This window comes from Nothoprocta perdicaria, unplaced genomic scaffold (assembly GCF_003342845.1).
Source record: "Nothoprocta perdicaria isolate Ctin4 unplaced genomic scaffold, notPer1 scaffold_62, whole genome shotgun sequence".
Lineage (NCBI taxonomy): Eukaryota > Metazoa > Chordata > Aves > Tinamiformes > Tinamidae > Nothoprocta > Nothoprocta perdicaria.
Genome location: NW_020455888.1, coordinates 3414932 through 3434355, shown reverse-complemented (window position 1 = coordinate 3434355; position 19424 = coordinate 3414932). Strand labels below are relative to the sequence as shown.

Here is a 19424-nt window from a genome sequence, read left to right as displayed (position 1 = left end):
CCGAAAGAGAAGGACGGTGCTGAGCGATTTATAGGTGAACTCAGCGCCTTGCCTAAGAAATGTCACATCTYGCAGGGCCTGGGTGGCTGTAAGCAGACTAGGCCATAGTTCTGCCTTCTAGAAATACAGGCAAAAGTAAGAATAGAAGTTATTTACCAAAAAGTGTATMATCTTAAGAAAAAATCACAATATATATGTAAAAAATCGATTAATGCTTTGCTTACCATATCACATGCAAAGAAAGTCGGATTATGAAGAACAAAAGGTTGACACTGAATTGGAGATGCTGTTCACATCTCTATGTCCAAGGGACAGTGAGCATCCTTGAGAAAAGCACTCCTCTCACAAAAGTGTCTGCATCTCAGTTTTTCTGTATGTCAACATTTTTGCATTCATTTTTACTAGTGCTTTCATGATTTGCAAAATTTCATCATATGCCTGAGGCTTGTCCTCTCAGTCCTTTGGGCTCTGCTTGTAATGTAGTCAATATATCCTCTTAATCATGTTAGCTATTCTTCTCTTTACCTTCTTCATGCAACAGTTCTGCATTTTTAGTCCCTCTGAGTGTGTAAGAGCTTTAATTGGACTATCTTTAAGTACTTTAAGCTGCTCTGACACGGAACAAGATCCCAGCTTGGAGTTCTTATACTTGGAGGCAGGATCTTGCTCCCAAGTACAAAACCCAGAGTCTCCTCATTGAAATTTGTACCAGAAATAGCGTTTTACAAAAGAAAATAAATAAATATATATATATATATATATATACACCAGGGGCAAGCTGGCAGGTGAGAAATATCACAGACTTTCAAACACTAGAAGTATCTATCGCACAGTGGCATGAAAGTGCTGGGAAGGAGCCTGGGTCATACAATAACTCAACTTTGCAGACCTTAGCAATCCCTACTCATTCACCACAGGTAAATGTCGCAATTGCCTTACAGCACCCTTCCCAGGCAGAGCGAGAGAATAAGCTGAGTGGAGAGAGTAAAATCTTCTTTTCAGGAGAAACAGATACTTCACCCGATCATAAAACTCTTGAGCAGCTAACAAGCTCAGTCAGCTCACACAGGGGTGAACTAGGGAAGGAAGAACGGAGCAACTACATGAGACCTCCTGCTTTCAAAAGCAGTAAGTTGTAAGTTGTAATGTCAGTTTGGCTGACAATAGATGAGTATTATGTGGCTTTAGAATAACTTGAGCAAATTCCTCCATATGGTCATCACCAGAGATCAAGTCAGAGAAAGGGCCAGCTCAAATACCAACAGCAACACAATCAAATAGTACRACAGCAACAACTGATGTGTCTATGATTTGAGGCCAAATTATCAGTTACATTTCTAACAAGACCCGAGAGAAATCAAAATCACTCAACAGAATTCTRAAGTTTCTTTTGTTTTCTTGTATCTAGTTTAGAGGAAAAAAAGTGGAACATACATCTAAAAACAAATGTATCATAAATTTAAGAAATCAGTGGTCTTTGGATGAAGTTTTACCTTGCTTATCCAAATTTCCTGGCTGAATGTAGCAGGTCTGTGAAAACGATACATTCATTTCCAGCACAGATGTAGTCATCTTTCCCTTTTATTTATTTCTCTTGTTTAATTATGGTGCTTACTTCAACCATTTAATCAAAAACTATTTTCCTAGAAAAAGAAATCAAATGTCATTTATTTATTAAGTCCTTCACACCAGTAGTGTTTTTGACAACTAGGAGAGGGAGATAGTGCCAATTCACATCTTCTACTTGCTGGTGTAGTGATTCGTCACAGCAACTGAGAAAGTAGCTCATTCATTGCTGCTGGATCTTGWACTAGATGACTGAAACTGTGACTTAAAGTGAACGGAACTGCTAGACTCTTAATTGTGCCTGTAAGTTCTGTTTCCRACACTCTCTTCCCGTAAACAGGAGTCAAAAAGTTGAATACAACTGTGGTGCTCAGAAGCCAGTAACTTTAATATATGTATAGTAATAATATTGAAGTTTAATAAGCAGCACTGAAATATTAGTGCTAACTGCCCTGACATTATTGAAAATACGTATCTGTGTCTGTCTTGTGGTTGTTTCTTAATAAAAGGAAAAGATGGGGTGTCTGTTTGTTTTGATTCAATTTGAATCTGACTTCACAACTGTTTCCTTACCAAATGTCAGGGAATTGTCTTTCCACCATCTCTGGAGGKAACTACTAGAGTGGCCCACTGACCCTCCAGCTATTTGCACTGTGCGTGTCTTCATGTGACACTGACGTAACTCATGGCAGCCGGTAGCTAAAATGTTGTAATAGTCGGGAAAAAATGGTCCCTCTCTTACCGCCTTGCTGACTGGTGTGGCAGTGGAGGATTAGTATTTGGGGAATCTGTGCAAGCAGCCTTTCTTCCTCTGGTGGTTAGCTGATTCAGTCAGTGAATTAAATTAGTTTCTCCTTTGAGTTACCTTTAATTGATTTAAATGTTTTCCATCCTTAATKGAGATGTAGGATGAAATGTGGGAGAGAAGAGTATATATAGAACATATACTACAGCAAAGCTGTTTGTGTGAAAAAAATGGCAAAATATCGAACAGGTAAATGTTTTTATCATAAGTTGCATCTGCAAGGTGACAATTTCAGTTAACTTCAAATAAAAGTAATTTCAGGTGACAAAAATAAGCAAGCATTCTACAAATCAGTGAGGACACCAACATTGTCCTTAGTGCAACATGTAATTACCCATTATTATTTCATCATTATTTAATGATGAATTTAATCATAAATAATTTATGTTAAATAATAAAAAACCATAAATTACCCTTTATTATTTCATCATCTATTTAATTCCCTGTTTCTTCCCTTCATCTATTTAAAGAGTGAATAGTATTTTAATAATAAAAAACTAAATATATTCTTCTGCATAAAATGCTGGGTGTGTTTAGTTGCCCTGATGCCCCTTCTCTTGACACTTTTTTTTTTAAAAATCATTCCAGCAACTTCTTCAGCAACTTCTTTTAAGTTCTCCATTTTAAGTGCTCCATTGAATTTCAGTCTTCTGAAACTACACTGGAAGGGCATTAGAAGTGTCTGGAAGTGATAACATGACATGAGGGGTTAAGTAATAATTGGGGTGAGGCAGAAAACAAAATCACCCGGAGGAAGAGCAGCAGAGGAAATGCTGGAGCGGAGCAACAGCAGCGATTGCACGTGGGGACAGCAGCCTGTGGTGCAGCATCGTGCTGGCTGGTAACTACTAGCGTGAGGTGACAGAGTGAARCGGTCCGTGCCACGGATCTGCAGCTTTAACTGCACTCGTAAACCACTGAAAAACCATCAGGAGATCAGGATGATCCTCCAAAATCAGGAGTATCTTTTTAACATAAGGCAATTAAATACAAAAATTACTTTAACAAAACACTACTTTTGTGAAATCAAATATTTCAGTTATGTCAGAACTATTGTTTTTCCACAGATCTTTATTCACTTCCTGTATGCACACAAATTCTGATGCTATCTATATTGTTGCAGTCCACCCAGCCCGCAAGGGCCCTTAACTGAATCAAAATCTGATTATATAAACTGAAAAGTTTTTCCTTCACTCTTTTCTTAGATCAAATAAAGCCACCATTTCATCCACCAGTACTAAAGGGATAACATAAATGCCACGGAACACAAGAATAAAAAGGTAATTTTCTGTAATTTGTTACCAAGGCAAAAATACTACTACATTCATTATGGTTTTGATTCTGCTGAGGTTTCCACCAATACCATAGATGCTACAGGATATGCTACAGGAAGCTTGATCTAGATAACATATAGTAAAAATTATAAATAGTGAATTATAGAGTTCTAAATAAATTTATAATTATTTTAATGAAATTGTAAAAAGCTTCAGACTCTTCTGTGCACAAAGAAAACTCATAAATTCTTAATACTTCATTGCAAATATTTTTGTTAGCTCTTTGACCTTTTATCTCTTTTTATTTTTTTAATCTTTTTTTATTTTTTTTAATCTTTTATCTACTGATGAGATTCTCCTGATGATACTTCGATTTCTTTTGTCATCCACTGAAGTCTTAAGATCCCAAAGGAATATTGTACCTTTGTCTGAAAAGGGCACAACTTCTTCCCATATGGCATCATATTGCTACCAGCTGTAGTAATATTGGTAAGCGAAAGCACATTTTATTACACTCACCAAGGTTTAAAAAAAAATGTCATTAGGGCATTCCCAATTATAACRTGGCTCATTTAATTAGATACATGGGTACTGTGAGAATTCCCCAAATGAAATACATTTGAGACAATTGCTAGTTATGCAACATGAAGTGCGTCAGAACTTCCATCTCCAGAAACTAGCTTCAAAATGTCCAAATGCAGCACACTCTTATCCTATCTAAATGCTTAAATTGGATGTTTTGTGCTCTAGCTTGTGTAGGGAAGCACATAATGATGAAAGCGACTTTTTCCTTTGAGCTAAATAATCAACAGTATTTATATTAGAAAATAATTCCCTAGGAAATCAAGAATGCTTGGTTGCAAAATCTTCTCACATATTTTGCGTCTTTTTTTTTACCCCTTAAAATTAAGGGGTAGCCCCATTATTTTTAGATAATCTCTTAAAAAAAAAAAAAGGGAAGAAGAATGAAGTGATATAACCCCTCGCATTTCTAAAAATACCTGTGGTAAAAATATTCCATGACCCTGCAATAACATTTTCCTTTGTATATTTTGCTTCTTTATTTCTACATTTTTCTCAGTGGCAAAGGTCAATTCTTTATGACAATTCCTATTTTCCTTCTTGAAAGGAAGTCTCGTGGTAGAAATGGCAARTTCATTCTGCTGAATTTCTCTTTTCTTCAAACTCACTTTAGAAATTGTTTCATTGTGGACTGGCCCTAAAGGCTCAGAAAGGGCTATGGATTTTTTTTCCATTTCCCAGGGAAATGACACCTTGTTTCTCCAGTCTGGAAGACAGTAGAGGTATCATGTCATCCTTGTTCCTCAGCAGATGCATTTGCATTTCACATGTCTGGTTGTGATGTGAAAGTCTACATCAGTGGCTAGTGCAGCATCACAGGAACAAGTCCATATTGAGAAATGTTTGAAACTAAGAYTGTGACTTTCATATTTTATAATTTTTATGAGTTTTTAAATCAGACTAGCATTAATCTGATTGAACACCAATTAACACTAGTAGTTGAAACGCACCCTGTCAATGGACCTTCTGACTTTATGCCCCTGCACGGAACCTGGGACCGYGACACTGCTCTGCAGTGCAAACCAGAGGCAACAATCAGAGGTAGACCTCTGATCTTAATTAAATTGCTATCAAATATGTATCCACAGCTTCTAACAAAAGAAAYCCATGACCTGGCACAGGAAAGGAGATTATGTTTTGATCTCTGGGGTAATTGAAAGGAATGCCACACTGTCGGATTTCCCAACATTTTGGATTTCCCAACATTTTAACTTATGTAGCAAATAAGGTAATTTCAGGGACTTTATCCTTARCAAATACGACCATTTCAAAAATTTGTATTTTGTTCAGGTAACACAATAGCATAATGTTGCAAAYATTTAGAATGGGCACATTACTTATGGCTCTTGTGTGCACTATTGTAAAGCTAAGAAACTACTCTCTTTGGAAAATGTGTTTTGCATTGCATAGTTGTGTATGATTTGAAAAGCGATGTAATCATAGCATGAAAAATACACAACTGGGAAATGCTGCAAGTTCTTGAAAGAAGTATAATACATACCTGTGAAGCACGGAAAGCTTTTACCTTGGAGATAACCTCATGTTGCTAAAGTAATTCTTTGTTATTGTATCTTGACAGCATTAGCATAACAGAAAAAAAGCAGTAAATTTTCATAGTGAGTTTTTTTTTTAATTAAGGCTAAAAAACTTTTAAGAATCCACCGCATTTATGTGCCTGTGGAGCAGCATTAATGTGACACGGATGTGCTTTTCATCACCATTTGTTAGTTTATTCAGAGAAATCTAAAAATGTCACAGGAAATTGGACAGGAAACTAAGATTACAAAATTCAGTTCCTTCATGAAAACCTGCACTTTGAAGTAAGATTAAAACAGTATCACCACCACCAAAGCCAGAGTACCTCTGAGAACGAAATGAGTCTCAAAATCCTACGAAAAAATAGTTTAAGTAACACAATAGTTCAAATTAATCTAGCAAGGGATACCTGCAAACCACTAGGGGAGAAGATTTAACTGGTTAAAGAAAAAAAGTATTCAAATTAATAATAATTAACAATGACACGCCTAATTTCTTGGCCAAATATTCTTGCCTACCTAGTTTATTATTTCGAATAACCAGTAACAGCAGTTTTATGAAAGACCGTAACAACCRTTGAAATATGATGCACGCATAGCAGTGGTGCTAAGCAGCAGAGTGAAGAAAAAAAAAAATAAGGATAAAAATAAAAATGARAAGGTGTCCCATGCTTCCAGTATCCCATATTTTTTCTTTCACCAAAACRGGAAATGTTTTAATACTCGCTTAAAGGGGGAAAAGAAGAGAGAAAAAAACCCAAACACACATTTATTTTACTGAAATAAGACACCCGACCTCAGCCAACCCCTAACGTGCCCTCCCTTCATGGCCCCTTCCCAACGGCCGTAACGCCCCCTCCCCACGCCCAGCGCCCGAGGGACGCTGGGAGTTGTAGTCCGCGGCGCGGCGGGGCGGAACTACAAGCCCCATAAGCGCCGGGAGCGGCGGGGGTGCAGGGAGGCGGCGCCATTTTGAGATTGAGGGGTTGCTCGCGTTCCCCTCCCCCGGGCGGCCCCGCGCCGCTCGCCGAGGCCGGGGCGGCGGAGCAGGGGCCGGCGGCTTCGCTCTGAGGTGGGTTCCTCCCTCCCCGGCGCGGCGGGAGATACCAGGAGGGCCGGGCGTTTTTGTACGGGGCTTGGGTACCGGTAGGGCGGCTGCGGCCTGGGCTCCTGGCCTGTGCTCTGCCGCTTCCCTGCCCAGAGGGAGCTGCGCTGTCCTTCTGCATTCAGCCGAGCTCAGAGTGGTGAGCTCATCCCTCTTCTGGTGGATGCTTTGTTTTGTCTAGATAGAGCCTAACGGCATGAGTCAACTTGCCTTAGTAGCTTCTCAGCCTAGTTAAAGGGGTACCTTGCGATTGCAGGCCCCAGGCAAGCGAATCTTATGCAGGTCAATGTTCACAGACAGTTCTTTATAGAAATACGGCAGCCCTGCGTTTATCTTATCTCAGAGGTGAGAGGGTCTTCTACAGGTTGTGCTTCCTCAGTTTGTGCTTGCTTTATCTGACAGGTGGAAGGGRGACTCCCCTTTCTGCCCTCCCTGGGACTGGAGCTGCTGTCATGTGCTGCCTCTCTATGTCCCAGGATATCTCACATGAACTAGAAGTGATATTGGTGTGTGAGGTGTTCAGAGCAGTATCATCTCATCCTTAATTTTCATGCAGTGTGTTCACAAACTTTTTTTTTCCCTCTCATTGTACATAAAAACACTGCTTCTCTCAAACTCTTTTCCAGGAGGAAGGTAAGGATAGAAACTTATAAAGCATCTCATCCTTTATCCAGTCCTGGTTTTGAGTGTGGGTGGAGTAATGTTTCTGGGGAGCTGTGAGTTAGAGTCCTCAATAGGTAAAATGTTGTATTGGCTTTCTCATTTGCAGTAAGGAGCAACTGGGGAGCTGGAGGTATGCAGAAAACAGCACTTACATCCTGAGAGGAGGAGATACTATAGTACCCCTAGCACTGTCCTGTAGAAGAGGAGAAGGTGCATGGCCATATTTCTCCCTTTTCTGGCAGTAATGTCTCTGAAATAGTAAAGACAAACAGCAACATCTCCTCATCTGGTTAGAGATGTGAAGAATTCTCTCTCTTTTTTTTTTTTTTTCCCCTTCCCGTGGGTAAGAGGTGAGAAGTTGCCTGAAAGTAAGACCTTATCTTGTTAGTTTTGCAGGAAAACACTAGATGATAAACATTGCCTACAAAGTCTTTTCTTTAACTGAAAATGATTAATTCCATATCCAGAATGAGGATTGTGTGAAACTTTCAGCTACTCTGGAGCAGTCTGTTTAGACCCCTGTAATGCAAAGAAAATACAACTAATTCTAACTGTTACTTAAAGAGATGAATAATGAATTATGGTTTGACTGCTTGTCCTGTTATAACCAGCAGCACTACCTTGCAATTTATTTTTTATTTCTCACCCCTTCTGTCTGCATATTTTGACTGCTTGTTGGCTTGATCTTAAAACATAAGCTCTTTGGGGCAGGAATTGCCTTTTAGTGTGTATTCTCGTAAGACACGTGTAGATATTGATCCCCTGATGATGGTCCTTACTTGTCCTCCTGATAAAGGTACCTAATAACAGATTATGTGTTTAATTTTAAGTCTTATTTTACTATACCATTTATACCAAATTATAAATGCAAACCAGCACCTGTTTGGTGTTAAATGAATTATCTGAGTACAGTTTCTGTTACAGTAAAGAACCCTAGTGATTTAAGCATGGGCACTTTTGTTGCTAGTCTTTGTAGGGATGCCAGGCATTAGCTTGTGTATTGAAATTGGCATAGATTTATTCCTATAAAGCAGACTTAATACACTTACAGGTTGGCACAGGTTAGTGCAAGTGGATGGCCAGTGCAGGCATTGGACTCTCTGTAAGTGGAGAACAAAGATTGTTGAGCTGATGTTTTTTTTCACATATTAAATTCACATTTAACTAGAATAATTTGTAAATTATTTGGGATTTATCATAAAATGCAATTACCAGGCAAGTACAAAACTAAAGTGTTCCCATGGTGCACTATTGTATATACAACAACAGGTTTGCATAAAAATTGACCATAGGCAATGTCAGAGTCTATTTTTGGCAGAGTATGTTCCACTTGTGGCAGTAGGAAGTCTGAGGATATTGTAAGCCTGAATACATTTTTTTTTTTAAACCTTTCCTTAAAGATGTGTGTGCTGATAATTTTATTTTTTTTCTTCTTATAAGATGCTTCATGCTGAATGTAGAATAAGACTGTTGGATTGTCAGGATGAAATCACAATTGAGCCACGTTCTAAAAAAATGAAGTCAACAGAAGAGGCTTATGAGAAACTCTGTAATGATGATTACCAAAGTTGCCAACAGAAAGTGGAGGCTGAAAGAACATCTGGTGATTTGGCCTCGAGGTATCTCTCAGATAGCCAAGCAGAGCATGAAATGCAGAAGGAAGAGAAAGTATCTACAGGTGTCTTGACAACGCTGGATGAAGTGTTTCCTGAGAAAACCCTAGTGCTTAGTCAGCCAGCTGATCCTGAGGTTGGGCAGAATACAAATCATCCATTTGTACAAGGAGATGGTGTTAAAGTTGACGATAAGCAAGGCCCCTTTATTACAGGTGTTGATGAAAGTAGTAAAAATGTCAGTAAAATGTTCTTGATGAATGGAAATGAATCCAATGAAGAGTTTTTTACAAGCAAAGAATTTATTGGACCGATTTACAAGCCCACTGAAAGTAACAAACAGGACAAACCTCAGAATTGCAGTGAAGGTAAAGGGAGAGATGAGAATGAGGTGTGTGAAACCAAAGCAAAAAGGAACGCAAAGAGAACACAGGTTGCTGCTGCTGCTCTAATGGATGATGAGCTGTGCCAGTTTTAYAAAGAAATTGAACAGCTTGAAAAGGACAGTTTGGAGAGTAACCCTCAGGAAGAAGAAACCAAATCTTCTCCAGAACAATGTTCTCCGTTGAATTGCAGTCAAACATCACATGAGGATTCTCAGCAGACATTGCTGGGCAGCCCACAACCCTTTTATGAGAACGGACACGGTTTCTCTGGGSAACAGAAGGATCAGGAAGCAAGTACTGAGCAGCAGCTTGACAGGGAAACAAGTCTCTGGAAAACTGAAAATGCCTTTAATGGACAAGTAGATTCGAAGTTTTGGAAMAGCTCAGTGCCTGAATTCAGACCCGCCTGGCAGACAACAGAATCTTTCATAGTACCTCAGGGACCTCTTCCTCCTCTGCCTCCTAGATTCAACCATCAGTCACACTTTCAAATACTTAATTCCCCACCACGAAAAACAAGTGCTTTCCCRTCTCATAATGAAGAACTTTCTTACAAAAATTATCATGGTTACCATGGAAACAATGATATCGATTGGCATGGTCCATTCCCTGATCAGGGTGCCGGCCGTGTTGGTCATATTGATATCCGTAGTGCTCAGGAATCCAGAAATGGAAATATTGACCAGAATGTACCGCAAAATAGTGGTTTCTGTGAAACCAGAGAAGAGTGTTGGAAAGATCCTAAAAACTACCATGCAGATGGAATGCCCAGCTTTCCTTTCCTGAAGGCACCCAAGGAAAAGCTACGTAGTTCACAGAAATTGCTCCTGCTTTTAAGAGGTCTCCCTGGTTCAGGGAAATCAACACTATCTCGGTGAGTAAAGATGTGAATTTTCAAAAAGTGTGAATTTTTGAAAGCTGTTTTTTTAAGAAGTTTATTTGTAAGCACTTAGCAAATGTTGATATTAGTAAACTATCTTATTAAAAAGATACTGTGACTTAGTGAGTGGTATAATAGAAAGGACTGAATACATTAGATTTGGGGGTTTTGTCTCAATAAGAATTTTGATAAATAGGAGTTGTTTTATGCTTTTTTTAAAATGTTAACTGTCCATGAAGTTGCATAATCTCTCAATCTTCTGAAACTCTCAAGTGCCCGTACTCAAGTATGGGATGGTCTGTCTCTTCTTTTTTATATTAGTCTTYTATTTATATTATATTATTATATATTATTTAATAAAGGAGTTTGAGAATCTTTTTGCTTTTATAACAGATTAATTATAATTGTCCRCATCATTCTGTATGAAGTTGACAAGTATGTGTGCTTTAATTTTACAGGTTAAAATACTATTAATTCTAAAAGATAATCAGGCTTTAAAACTTATTTTATGGTATAAGTTCACAGTTACAAAGCAAGCTATGAACGTTGCTATTGAAGCTGAAGTTGAAGCTTCAGTTTATTATCTCRTTAGTTATCATTACTTTGTGTATGTTGTGTCTGTTGGAAAGACTGTTCCAGTTGTCTATTTGGGAATCACTTTGTCTCTCCTAATTGCACAATTTAAAGACCATTCTTGAAAATGTTCTTTAGTATTACTTCTGTTACATCAGTTATAGAATTTGATATAAACAGTGGTTCATCCTAAACTTTGAGGAATAGTGATAAAATATGTCAAGATATAAAATGTTTGTGTATTTKCAGGATTTCCAGACCTTTACAGTTGTTTTTCTTGAAAATATTAACGCTTGGAAAATACGGCAGAAGAACTTGAGTGCCACAAAGCACTGAGAAACAAGTCAGTTATATAAATATCAGTAAAGACTAATGCAGCAGTAGTTACTGGTGACTCATTGGTTCACATATATCCCTGTGAAAATCTTAGGTCAGCCTGGCTCCTAGGAGCTGTAGGGGTGTTGATATGGTGAGATGAAAAATTATTTGCTGTCTCTTYTATTAAGAGAGGTTAATTCTTATTATTTAGTATTTACACATACACATTCAGCACAGAAGTGAGTATAGAAGGCAAATCTATTTTTTCTAGTATTATTAAGTGGCAAATGTAGACTGTTGTAAAAGCTAAGATCAGGTCCTGAAATCATASAATCATAGAATGCTTAAGGTTGGAAGGGACCTCAGAGGTCACCTAGTCCAACCCCCGTGCTCACGCAGGGTCACCTGAGCACATGGCACAGGGCTGCGTCCAAGGGGGTTTTCAAGATCCCCAAAGRAGGAGACTCCACAACCTCTCTGGGCAGCCTGTTCCAGGGCTCTGTCACCCTCACTGTCAAGAAGTGTTTTCTCAAGTTCCTGTGGAACTTTTGGTGCCTCAGCTTGTGGCCATTTCCTCTAGTCCTATCTCTGGCCACCACTGAAAAGAGGCCGCCCCCTCCTCCTCACTGCCTCCCTTGAGGTATTTATACACGCTGATCAGGTCCCCCCTCAGCCTCCTCTTCTCCAGGCTGAACAGGCCCAGCTCYCTCAGCCTTTGCTCAYAKGGCAGATGTTCCAGGCCTCTGATCATCCTGGTAGCCCTGCGCTGGACTCTCTCCAGCAGCTCCACATCCCTCTTGTCCTGGGGAGCCCAGAACTGGACGCAGTGCTCCAGATGTGGCCGCACCAGGGCTGTGTATAGGGGGATGATCACCTGTCTCGATCTGCTAGAGACGCTCTTCATAATGCACCCCAGGATCCCGTTGGCCTTCTTGGCCACCAGGGCACACTGCTGCCTCATGGTCATCTTGTCATCCACCATGACACCGAGGTCCCTCTCTGCGGGGCTGCTCTCCAGCAGGAGAGAAATGTTCCTGATATCCGATCAGTCAATTTAATGTATCATACATGAGTATGACACGTGATTGTATTTTGTGACACTGGTGCCATTTATTTGCTTAAAAAGAATGAATGAATGAATTCTGTGCTGTCCTACATGTTGTCCTATACTACACRACACACTGGTATACAGTCCTATAGCAACACTATACATGTCTTGCTAAAGAAGGCCTTGGAAAAGAGGGAGAGAGCAAGAAGGAAAAAAATGTACACAGCTTTGGGAGTTGCAACTTTTGTARTTTATTTTTGTTTTCAGGACTCTTTATTTGTTGATACAGATCTGTGTTTTAAAACCAGAAGTAACGGCCAAGTGGGAGAATTAATGTGAATTAATATGCAATATAGTGGATTTTTTATTGTTTTTATTAACACGTTAAAAGTTGATGGTGACTTCTTTTTCTAGTTGAGTTTTAAATAAAAGGCTATAGCTTGGTGACTTGTTACATTAGACCATTGACAATTACGCATCCAGAAGTATTACTGATGACAGGTAGCAAAAAATAACATATTCTTTCTGCTGGGATTCAACCTAAGTAGCTCTTCCCCAGATGTGTATGGGTAGSTGTGGTAATTTAGAGCTAACAGTTCTGTGCCCTTGGGTTATTTGAGTTTTGGCCGACTCTCTTCCATTTCTGCTGCCTCAGCATTAGTACRTCCCACGTGCTCATAGTGTTTAGCTTTTATAGCCTCTGGGTGCATTGGCTATTTCTGAGTTGGARTAGTTACTTAAACTTCTGTAGGGCAGAGCAATGGGAGCTTTGCWATAGGCTGCTAATGCACTTAGGCCCTGGCAATCTGTTTCCTACTTACATATTTAAATATATGGTAGAAAATAAAGTCAGGGTTGGCACGGGATTGTTTAAAATCTGATCTACTACAGCGGTGACATCRCCATAGTCTCACAGGGTTTTTCTTCAAACCCCAGTTGCCAAGGACAAGGAGGATGGTTTGTTTTGCCCCCACAAAACTCATAATTTTTGAGAGGATATCCTTCTGAGAGAATTTGTTAGCAGTTATTCTGTATGTCCAGAAGTTGCCGTGAAATGACATTTCCTTGGGAAGCCAGGCTAACCCATTTGAGAATTAGTATAATAAATTTATTTTTAAGATGGGCAACAACTAATAAAGAAAGCTTACGTTTCCTAATTGCCACATTATTAAAGCTTTGCACTTTTACCTGGAGCATGATAAATGCTATCATCAACAAGTGATTGTCTTTCTACTCATCTGAGGATATATATGGAACAATTAAAAAAAAAAAAAAACCCTCTTTTTCTTATCACTATATTCAAAGTGGAGTGGCAGGTTAAGTCAGTTTAATTCCTTAAGAGAAATTAAGCTATGAATATAACCTTTTTTATTTTTTTCATCTGTTACTGAAATTACAGCTTTAGTAGATGTGTTAACAAATGCTCAGTGCTACTCAAGTTGAGGTTGRTCTCTATTGTCATTAGACTCTTCCCTTGTATTTTTGGCTCTTTCCTTAAAGAGTCAACTTGCTGAAGTTTCTAAAAAGTAACCCAGGAGTCCGAGGCGGGGGGGAAAGGAGCGGTTTCTGGGTAGTGAATTCCAGTGGCTTAGAGATCCAGTGAGAGCCAGTGCTGATGAGAAAGGGATCGTGAAACACTAAGGGTGGGACTGGGCTAGAAGACATTGAATTGCAACAGAAGAAAACAGGATCTTGAAGGAATATGTGTGCTTTTCAGTAATCTTGGCTTTCCTCAGCAGGATTGGCTTGAAAGGTTGTTGTAATTTTGGACTTTTGTTTTCTGACAGTAGAGGAACTGACACAAAATACTGCTAGGTTTATATTTTCCTGTGCCTGCTGGACCTCTCTTGTGAGCATAGCATAGAAAAGGTCAGCAGAGGACATGTTTAGAGTTTTAAGGTGCTAAAGATCCAATATTTAAAGATCCAATTCAGCTGCATTGGAATTCCSTGGGATCATATTGGTTTCTGGATATAAGTGAGAAATAATATGGAAAATGTTATCAAATGARTTAAATATCCCTGGAATGGGAAACATACTGCTTTAATTTGAATTGGATTTCTTGGAAATACATATGTGTTCTTTTATAAGCTAGTTTGAATTTTGCAATAGCTCAAAAGGATATTTTTTACCTTACTCTTTTCCTCTGTGTTTCTTTTCCCTCTCTGAAAGGATAAGGTTGTAATGTTTCTGCATTCTCCTTTGTTTAACAGTTTGCTGCTCAGCCAAGATTGTGATGGGATCGTACTCAGCACCGATGATTATTTTCGTCAGGAAGATGGATATACGTATAATGCTGCTCACCTTGGGGATGCCCATGACTGGAATCAGAAGAGAGGTGTGAATTTGTAAAAGAAACTTACATAAATTACACATATAGWTAGAAAATAGAGATAGGATGTGTATGTATTAACAGTGTTTACCAGGGTAGTGTGTAATTAATACGTAATTTTCATGCATTAGATATTGTACTTGTCAAAGGTTCAGATTTTAAAGGTCAAAATCTCTGTGCTGTCAGCTGCTCATTTTTTACATTTTAGTTGCATCTTCGTGGAAGAATTGAACATTTTTAACACTTGCAATAACAGAGTATAAAATATTTTCCAGTATGTTTCCTGATCTGAAGTTCATCCAAAATTCATGCTTTTTTTTTCTCTAAGAGAAATATTACTTCACTTGTGTAGTTTGACTACACAAGTCGAGAGGAATGACTATTAAAGTCATTCGACTAATACCAGCAGTGTCCAGAAGCAGGATTAATTGGCAAAGAGCTTTACTTTCCCTGTTGCTATAGGTGATTGTGCTTGTGCGAGACACRTGGAGTCAGAAGGACTGGAAAACAAAGTAAAGACTATTTCTCATTTTCTGTAGTGATTTTCTGAGAATTTAATCAGGAGTTTGGTCTACAGAAATCACTGGGCAAAGAAAGCAAATCCAGTGCCTGTCCATGCAGATCCTTCTATCTGATGCAATGTCTGAAGTAGAAGTTTTCTTTTCATGAACAGGAATTCTTGTCCACATGAAAAAGTAGGGAGAAGCAAGGGAAAAAATGATAGCAGTTACGAACATCCTCTCTTCTCCCTTCGGCATCCTAGTACAAGATGTTGACATATTGGACAAAATTGGAAAGACACATTAATATGCAATGTGTGGTCCCTAACAATGCAAGTTGTTTTTTTKTTTTTTTTAACAGTAGAATATTAATTATAAAAAAAATGTTGAGGTAGGAGTGTAGCAGTAATAAACATTTCASACGCAGTTGCCTATTAGAGCCTGAGGAACAGAGGAGTTGATAAGGTAGAGATTTGTAGATGAGAGGGCTCAATACTTTAACTAATATAAGGTCACCGCTAGGCAGTTCTCACATGGTAATGGATTCTGGCAGCTTCTGGCTAGATCTCAAAATGCAGATYTCTCTAGTTCTATATCATTTATTTATTCAGTGTTTTTGATAGCCAAAATAAGAACAGTTGTTCCAACACCCACACTGCAAAACATTTGCCGGAATAGCTTTGGTTTGAAGCTATAATGACTTCATATCTATTGTTTTGACTAGATACAGAACTCTCTGATTCAAATATTTCAGAAGTTCTTGGTTTTAGTTATGTCTAGAACCCAGAAATTACTTTTTTTTCTAATGTCAATATGTTTGAGAATAAATGTGAGAAAACCCTCWCATTGGTTCTGCCACTCTTTAGCTGGAACTTCTTGCTGCCTTCCTTGTGTTTTCAACAATGTTGATTTGACAGATTCAGTTGAGATTGGTCTCCTTTTTAATTCTATACTCCTTTGTTTTGTTTTTGAAAGTGTTTATTAAAATTAATTAGTAACTTGTTTCATGGAGCATTATGAATTCTCTCAGATTTTTTTTTTTTTTTTTTGCATGACAGTAACTTTAGTATTTTAGGTTTCTATTTTTTTTCCTCTTCTCTCTCTCTCTCTAGTCCATCATCTAAACTCCCAATGAGCATTAGTGGTATCATACTCTGGAATTTACTTTAGCAAACAAAAGTACAGTTGCTAAAAATGTATCTTCCCATTTTGATATCAGAAGGGTGCTTATTTGATTTATCAAGGCTAAAACAGCCTGAGTTTTTTGAAGAATTACCATTTTAGCCATCAGGGTAGTTTACTATGCTGCGGAATTTAAGAATGTCAGAAAGTCAACAGCTTTTTCATCTTCTGTTACCTACAGTCCTCCAACTGCACCAGTCTCAATCCTGTCCTGTAATCCTTAAAAGAGGCTCATACACTGCTTTTTAGCCAGTAATCCCGCTAGTCCTGTATTAGAAGCATACCAGTGTTTAAAAATCCAGCTAAGCAGACAGTTCCACGGCTGCATCTCAGGGTTGGGGGTAATTTGGATGTGTCTTCTTCCTAGCGGTGCTTTCATAGATGTTAGAAGCAGCTTCTTATTCCTGAGGTTTCTGCCTTCTTCCTCCTTTGGATTTGACTGAAATTGAGCAGTGATTTAAGCAGAGACGACTACATTGTGCGTGTGTGTGTGCATGTGTGTGCATGTTTGTGTGTGTATGTATTATTTAATAATGACTCTATCCAAGATCTCAGAAATGTGATACCTTTCTGTGATCACCTATTTGCAGTTTATTGAAGAAGAACTCAGTATCTGAACACAAGACCCATTTGTACCTGCCCARTGGTAAAACTGGACTCAGGATAGGGTTTCATGTGCAAATCTCAATTCTGATACTTAGTGGGCATCAATCTTTGAGCAGATCTCCTATGTTGTTTTTGACTTTTACATTTCCTGTTTACCCCTTTGTTTCAGTTCACTATTACCTCATTTTTATGTCCCTTCATTTTTTTTTCTTTTTTCTTTTTTTTCCCTTCTTTTCACTGCTCTGTATACCTTATACTTTGAATCCTTTTCTTAGAACGCTTTGTATTCAAGTTAGACCAAATAAGTGTAGAAAATCTCTAGAATATTGTGCTTGAGTTCGCCATTTTATTTGACTTGTCTAATTGTTTATTAGCTCTCACCATTTTACATTGCAGCAAAGCAAGCGATGGAGGAGGGGAAGTCTCCAATTATAATAGACAACACTAATACTCAAGCCTGGGAAATGAAACCTTATGTGGAAACGGTAGGTTTTGTCAGTAATTATATTACCTTACACCTTCACCTGAGAGAAGCTGGCCTCCTTTGTTCAGAACCATTTTCTGTACTAAAATCTCTAAAGACTGCTTTCTGATACAATCAGTAACTGAACAGCAATAATCCAGACTGATATGAGGAGTAACTAGACCTAATTTGCCTAACGTGACATGAAAACCTTCACAGGTTTTAGGGTAAGTGAAATTCATCATGTTACCACTGTAGAATTAACTGCATATGTTTATTAGAGTGGTTAGTAAGCATCTTATTATAGTCACTGCTATACCAGTGTAATATATTAAAGATACACATATCAGACGTTTGTCTTTACTTGCTGCAGGCGCTAGAAAAGGGATACAGAGTGGAGTTCCGTGAGCCAGATACCTGGTGGAAGTTTAATCCCGAAGAATTAGAAAAGTAAGATTTATGTTACAGTAATCAGTCTGCTTTTATGTATTTATATATATAAAAATGTAATGGCTTTTAGTTTATTCAGCATCTTATTGGTATAAATGCTTATGAATACAAAAATAGAAGTTCTCACTTCTTGGGAATTGAAGACTATTAAAAACCTGATTGGTTATGAACAGAAAAATAATTAAACTATGTAGGGGACTCTGCTGTATAATCAATAATAATAAAACATAATAGAAGCCATGAAATTAGTAGAAGGCAAAAAGATCTTGTGTGCTTTACAAAGAGTATATCAGTAGAGGTGACTTTCATCTACTTTTGTMTATGTCTCAATATCAAAGAAGAAGTGATAGTCCATTATTAATCAGTAAAGGTGAAAAAGCAAGTTCCTATGTTCAGATCATTCCATTGCAGGAATTTCTGAAACTCCATCCCCAGTCTTCAAAGGAGGCGTCTTTGTGTATTTTTGGACATAAGTTATTGGTCCTATGAATCTTGAGAAAACATGTGAAGCTATTTAATATTTTTGGTTAATTTGTGTTTTGTSTTGGGTTTATACACTTTATATGAAGTATCAATCCATTCTGGGGGGATTTTGGCATTCGAAAGGCAGTGTGATATTTTCATGATTGCGCTCGATGAGTTCTCTTAGTGATCATTATTTTATTTGCTTCTTTTGGTCATTATTTTTATTTGACATGGCTCATAATTGTTCTCAGCATTCGAAAAATGCTTCTATGAAGTATCAAGCATGTGTATAATACTCACTTAGCCTCTGTTATGTTTGTACGTTATAAATTCTATTACGTTCAGATCCTTTGCTCTTAAGCTACCACTGTGTTATTCATAGAGATGGGGTCATCGCTTTGCATGCAGAGATCTGCTACAAATTTCTCTAGCTTTGGGTGCAGCACTGTTTAGGAAGCTGTCTTAAATAATTGGATAYTTAAAAGATGTTTAGTATGAGGTAAGTGCTGCTATCAATCCTCTGAGCATCGTAGGAATGATGGAAATGCTTCAGCTGTTCTAATTGCTCTTAAATATATGAAAGGAGGTCCCTTGTCATGCARTTTGATTTATGGAAAGTCCAGAGTGAGTGCTGATGTTAGGCTTTTGTTTTTATTCAATGCTTGGGGAAGGCAACGTGTTTCTTAGCATTGTTTTTATTAGTATTTCCCAGACATGTTGATATTGAACAAGAGGTTATTGTAATTCTGGGATTTCCTTTATGAATTTTGAGGTGAACATGTTGTGCAATACTTGGGCAAATATTAGGTTAATAAATTCAGGTAACTTTAATAGTCTGAAGTCCTAAGGTCTAATTCCTTTCTAAACAGAATCATTTAAGACTTCTGTCTGTCTATCTGTCTTTTTCCGAGTTGTGGGAGCTGGAGTAGGAAATGCACCATCTTCTGATTTAACTGTTTAGCATAGGATTTTCATTACCCTTTCCCTTTCTCCCCCCCTTTCCCTTTCTCCCCCCCTTTCCCTTTCTCCCCCCCTTTCCCTTTCTCCCCCCCTTTCCCTTTCTCCCCCCCTTTCCCTT

General features: G+C 38.3%; 1 protein-coding gene across 1 annotated transcript in view; it reads left to right on the top strand.

The window, feature by feature from the left end:
- The first annotated feature begins 6796 nt into the window (after nt 1–6796).
- N4BP2L2 (NEDD4 binding protein 2 like 2) overlaps nt 6797–19424 on the top strand; it is a 33876-nt gene continuing 21248 nt past the window's right edge. The window contains exons 1-5 of the mRNA XM_026049817.1: nt 6797–6834; nt 8971–10403; nt 14562–14686; nt 17365–17453; nt 17805–17881. Of these exons, the coding sequence (XP_025905602.1) occupies nt 8971–10403; nt 14562–14686; nt 17365–17453; nt 17805–17881 (1724 nt within the window). The 5' untranslated portion in view covers nt 6797–6834. The remainder of the gene's footprint in view (nt 6835–8970; nt 10404–14561; nt 14687–17364; nt 17454–17804; nt 17882–19424) is intronic.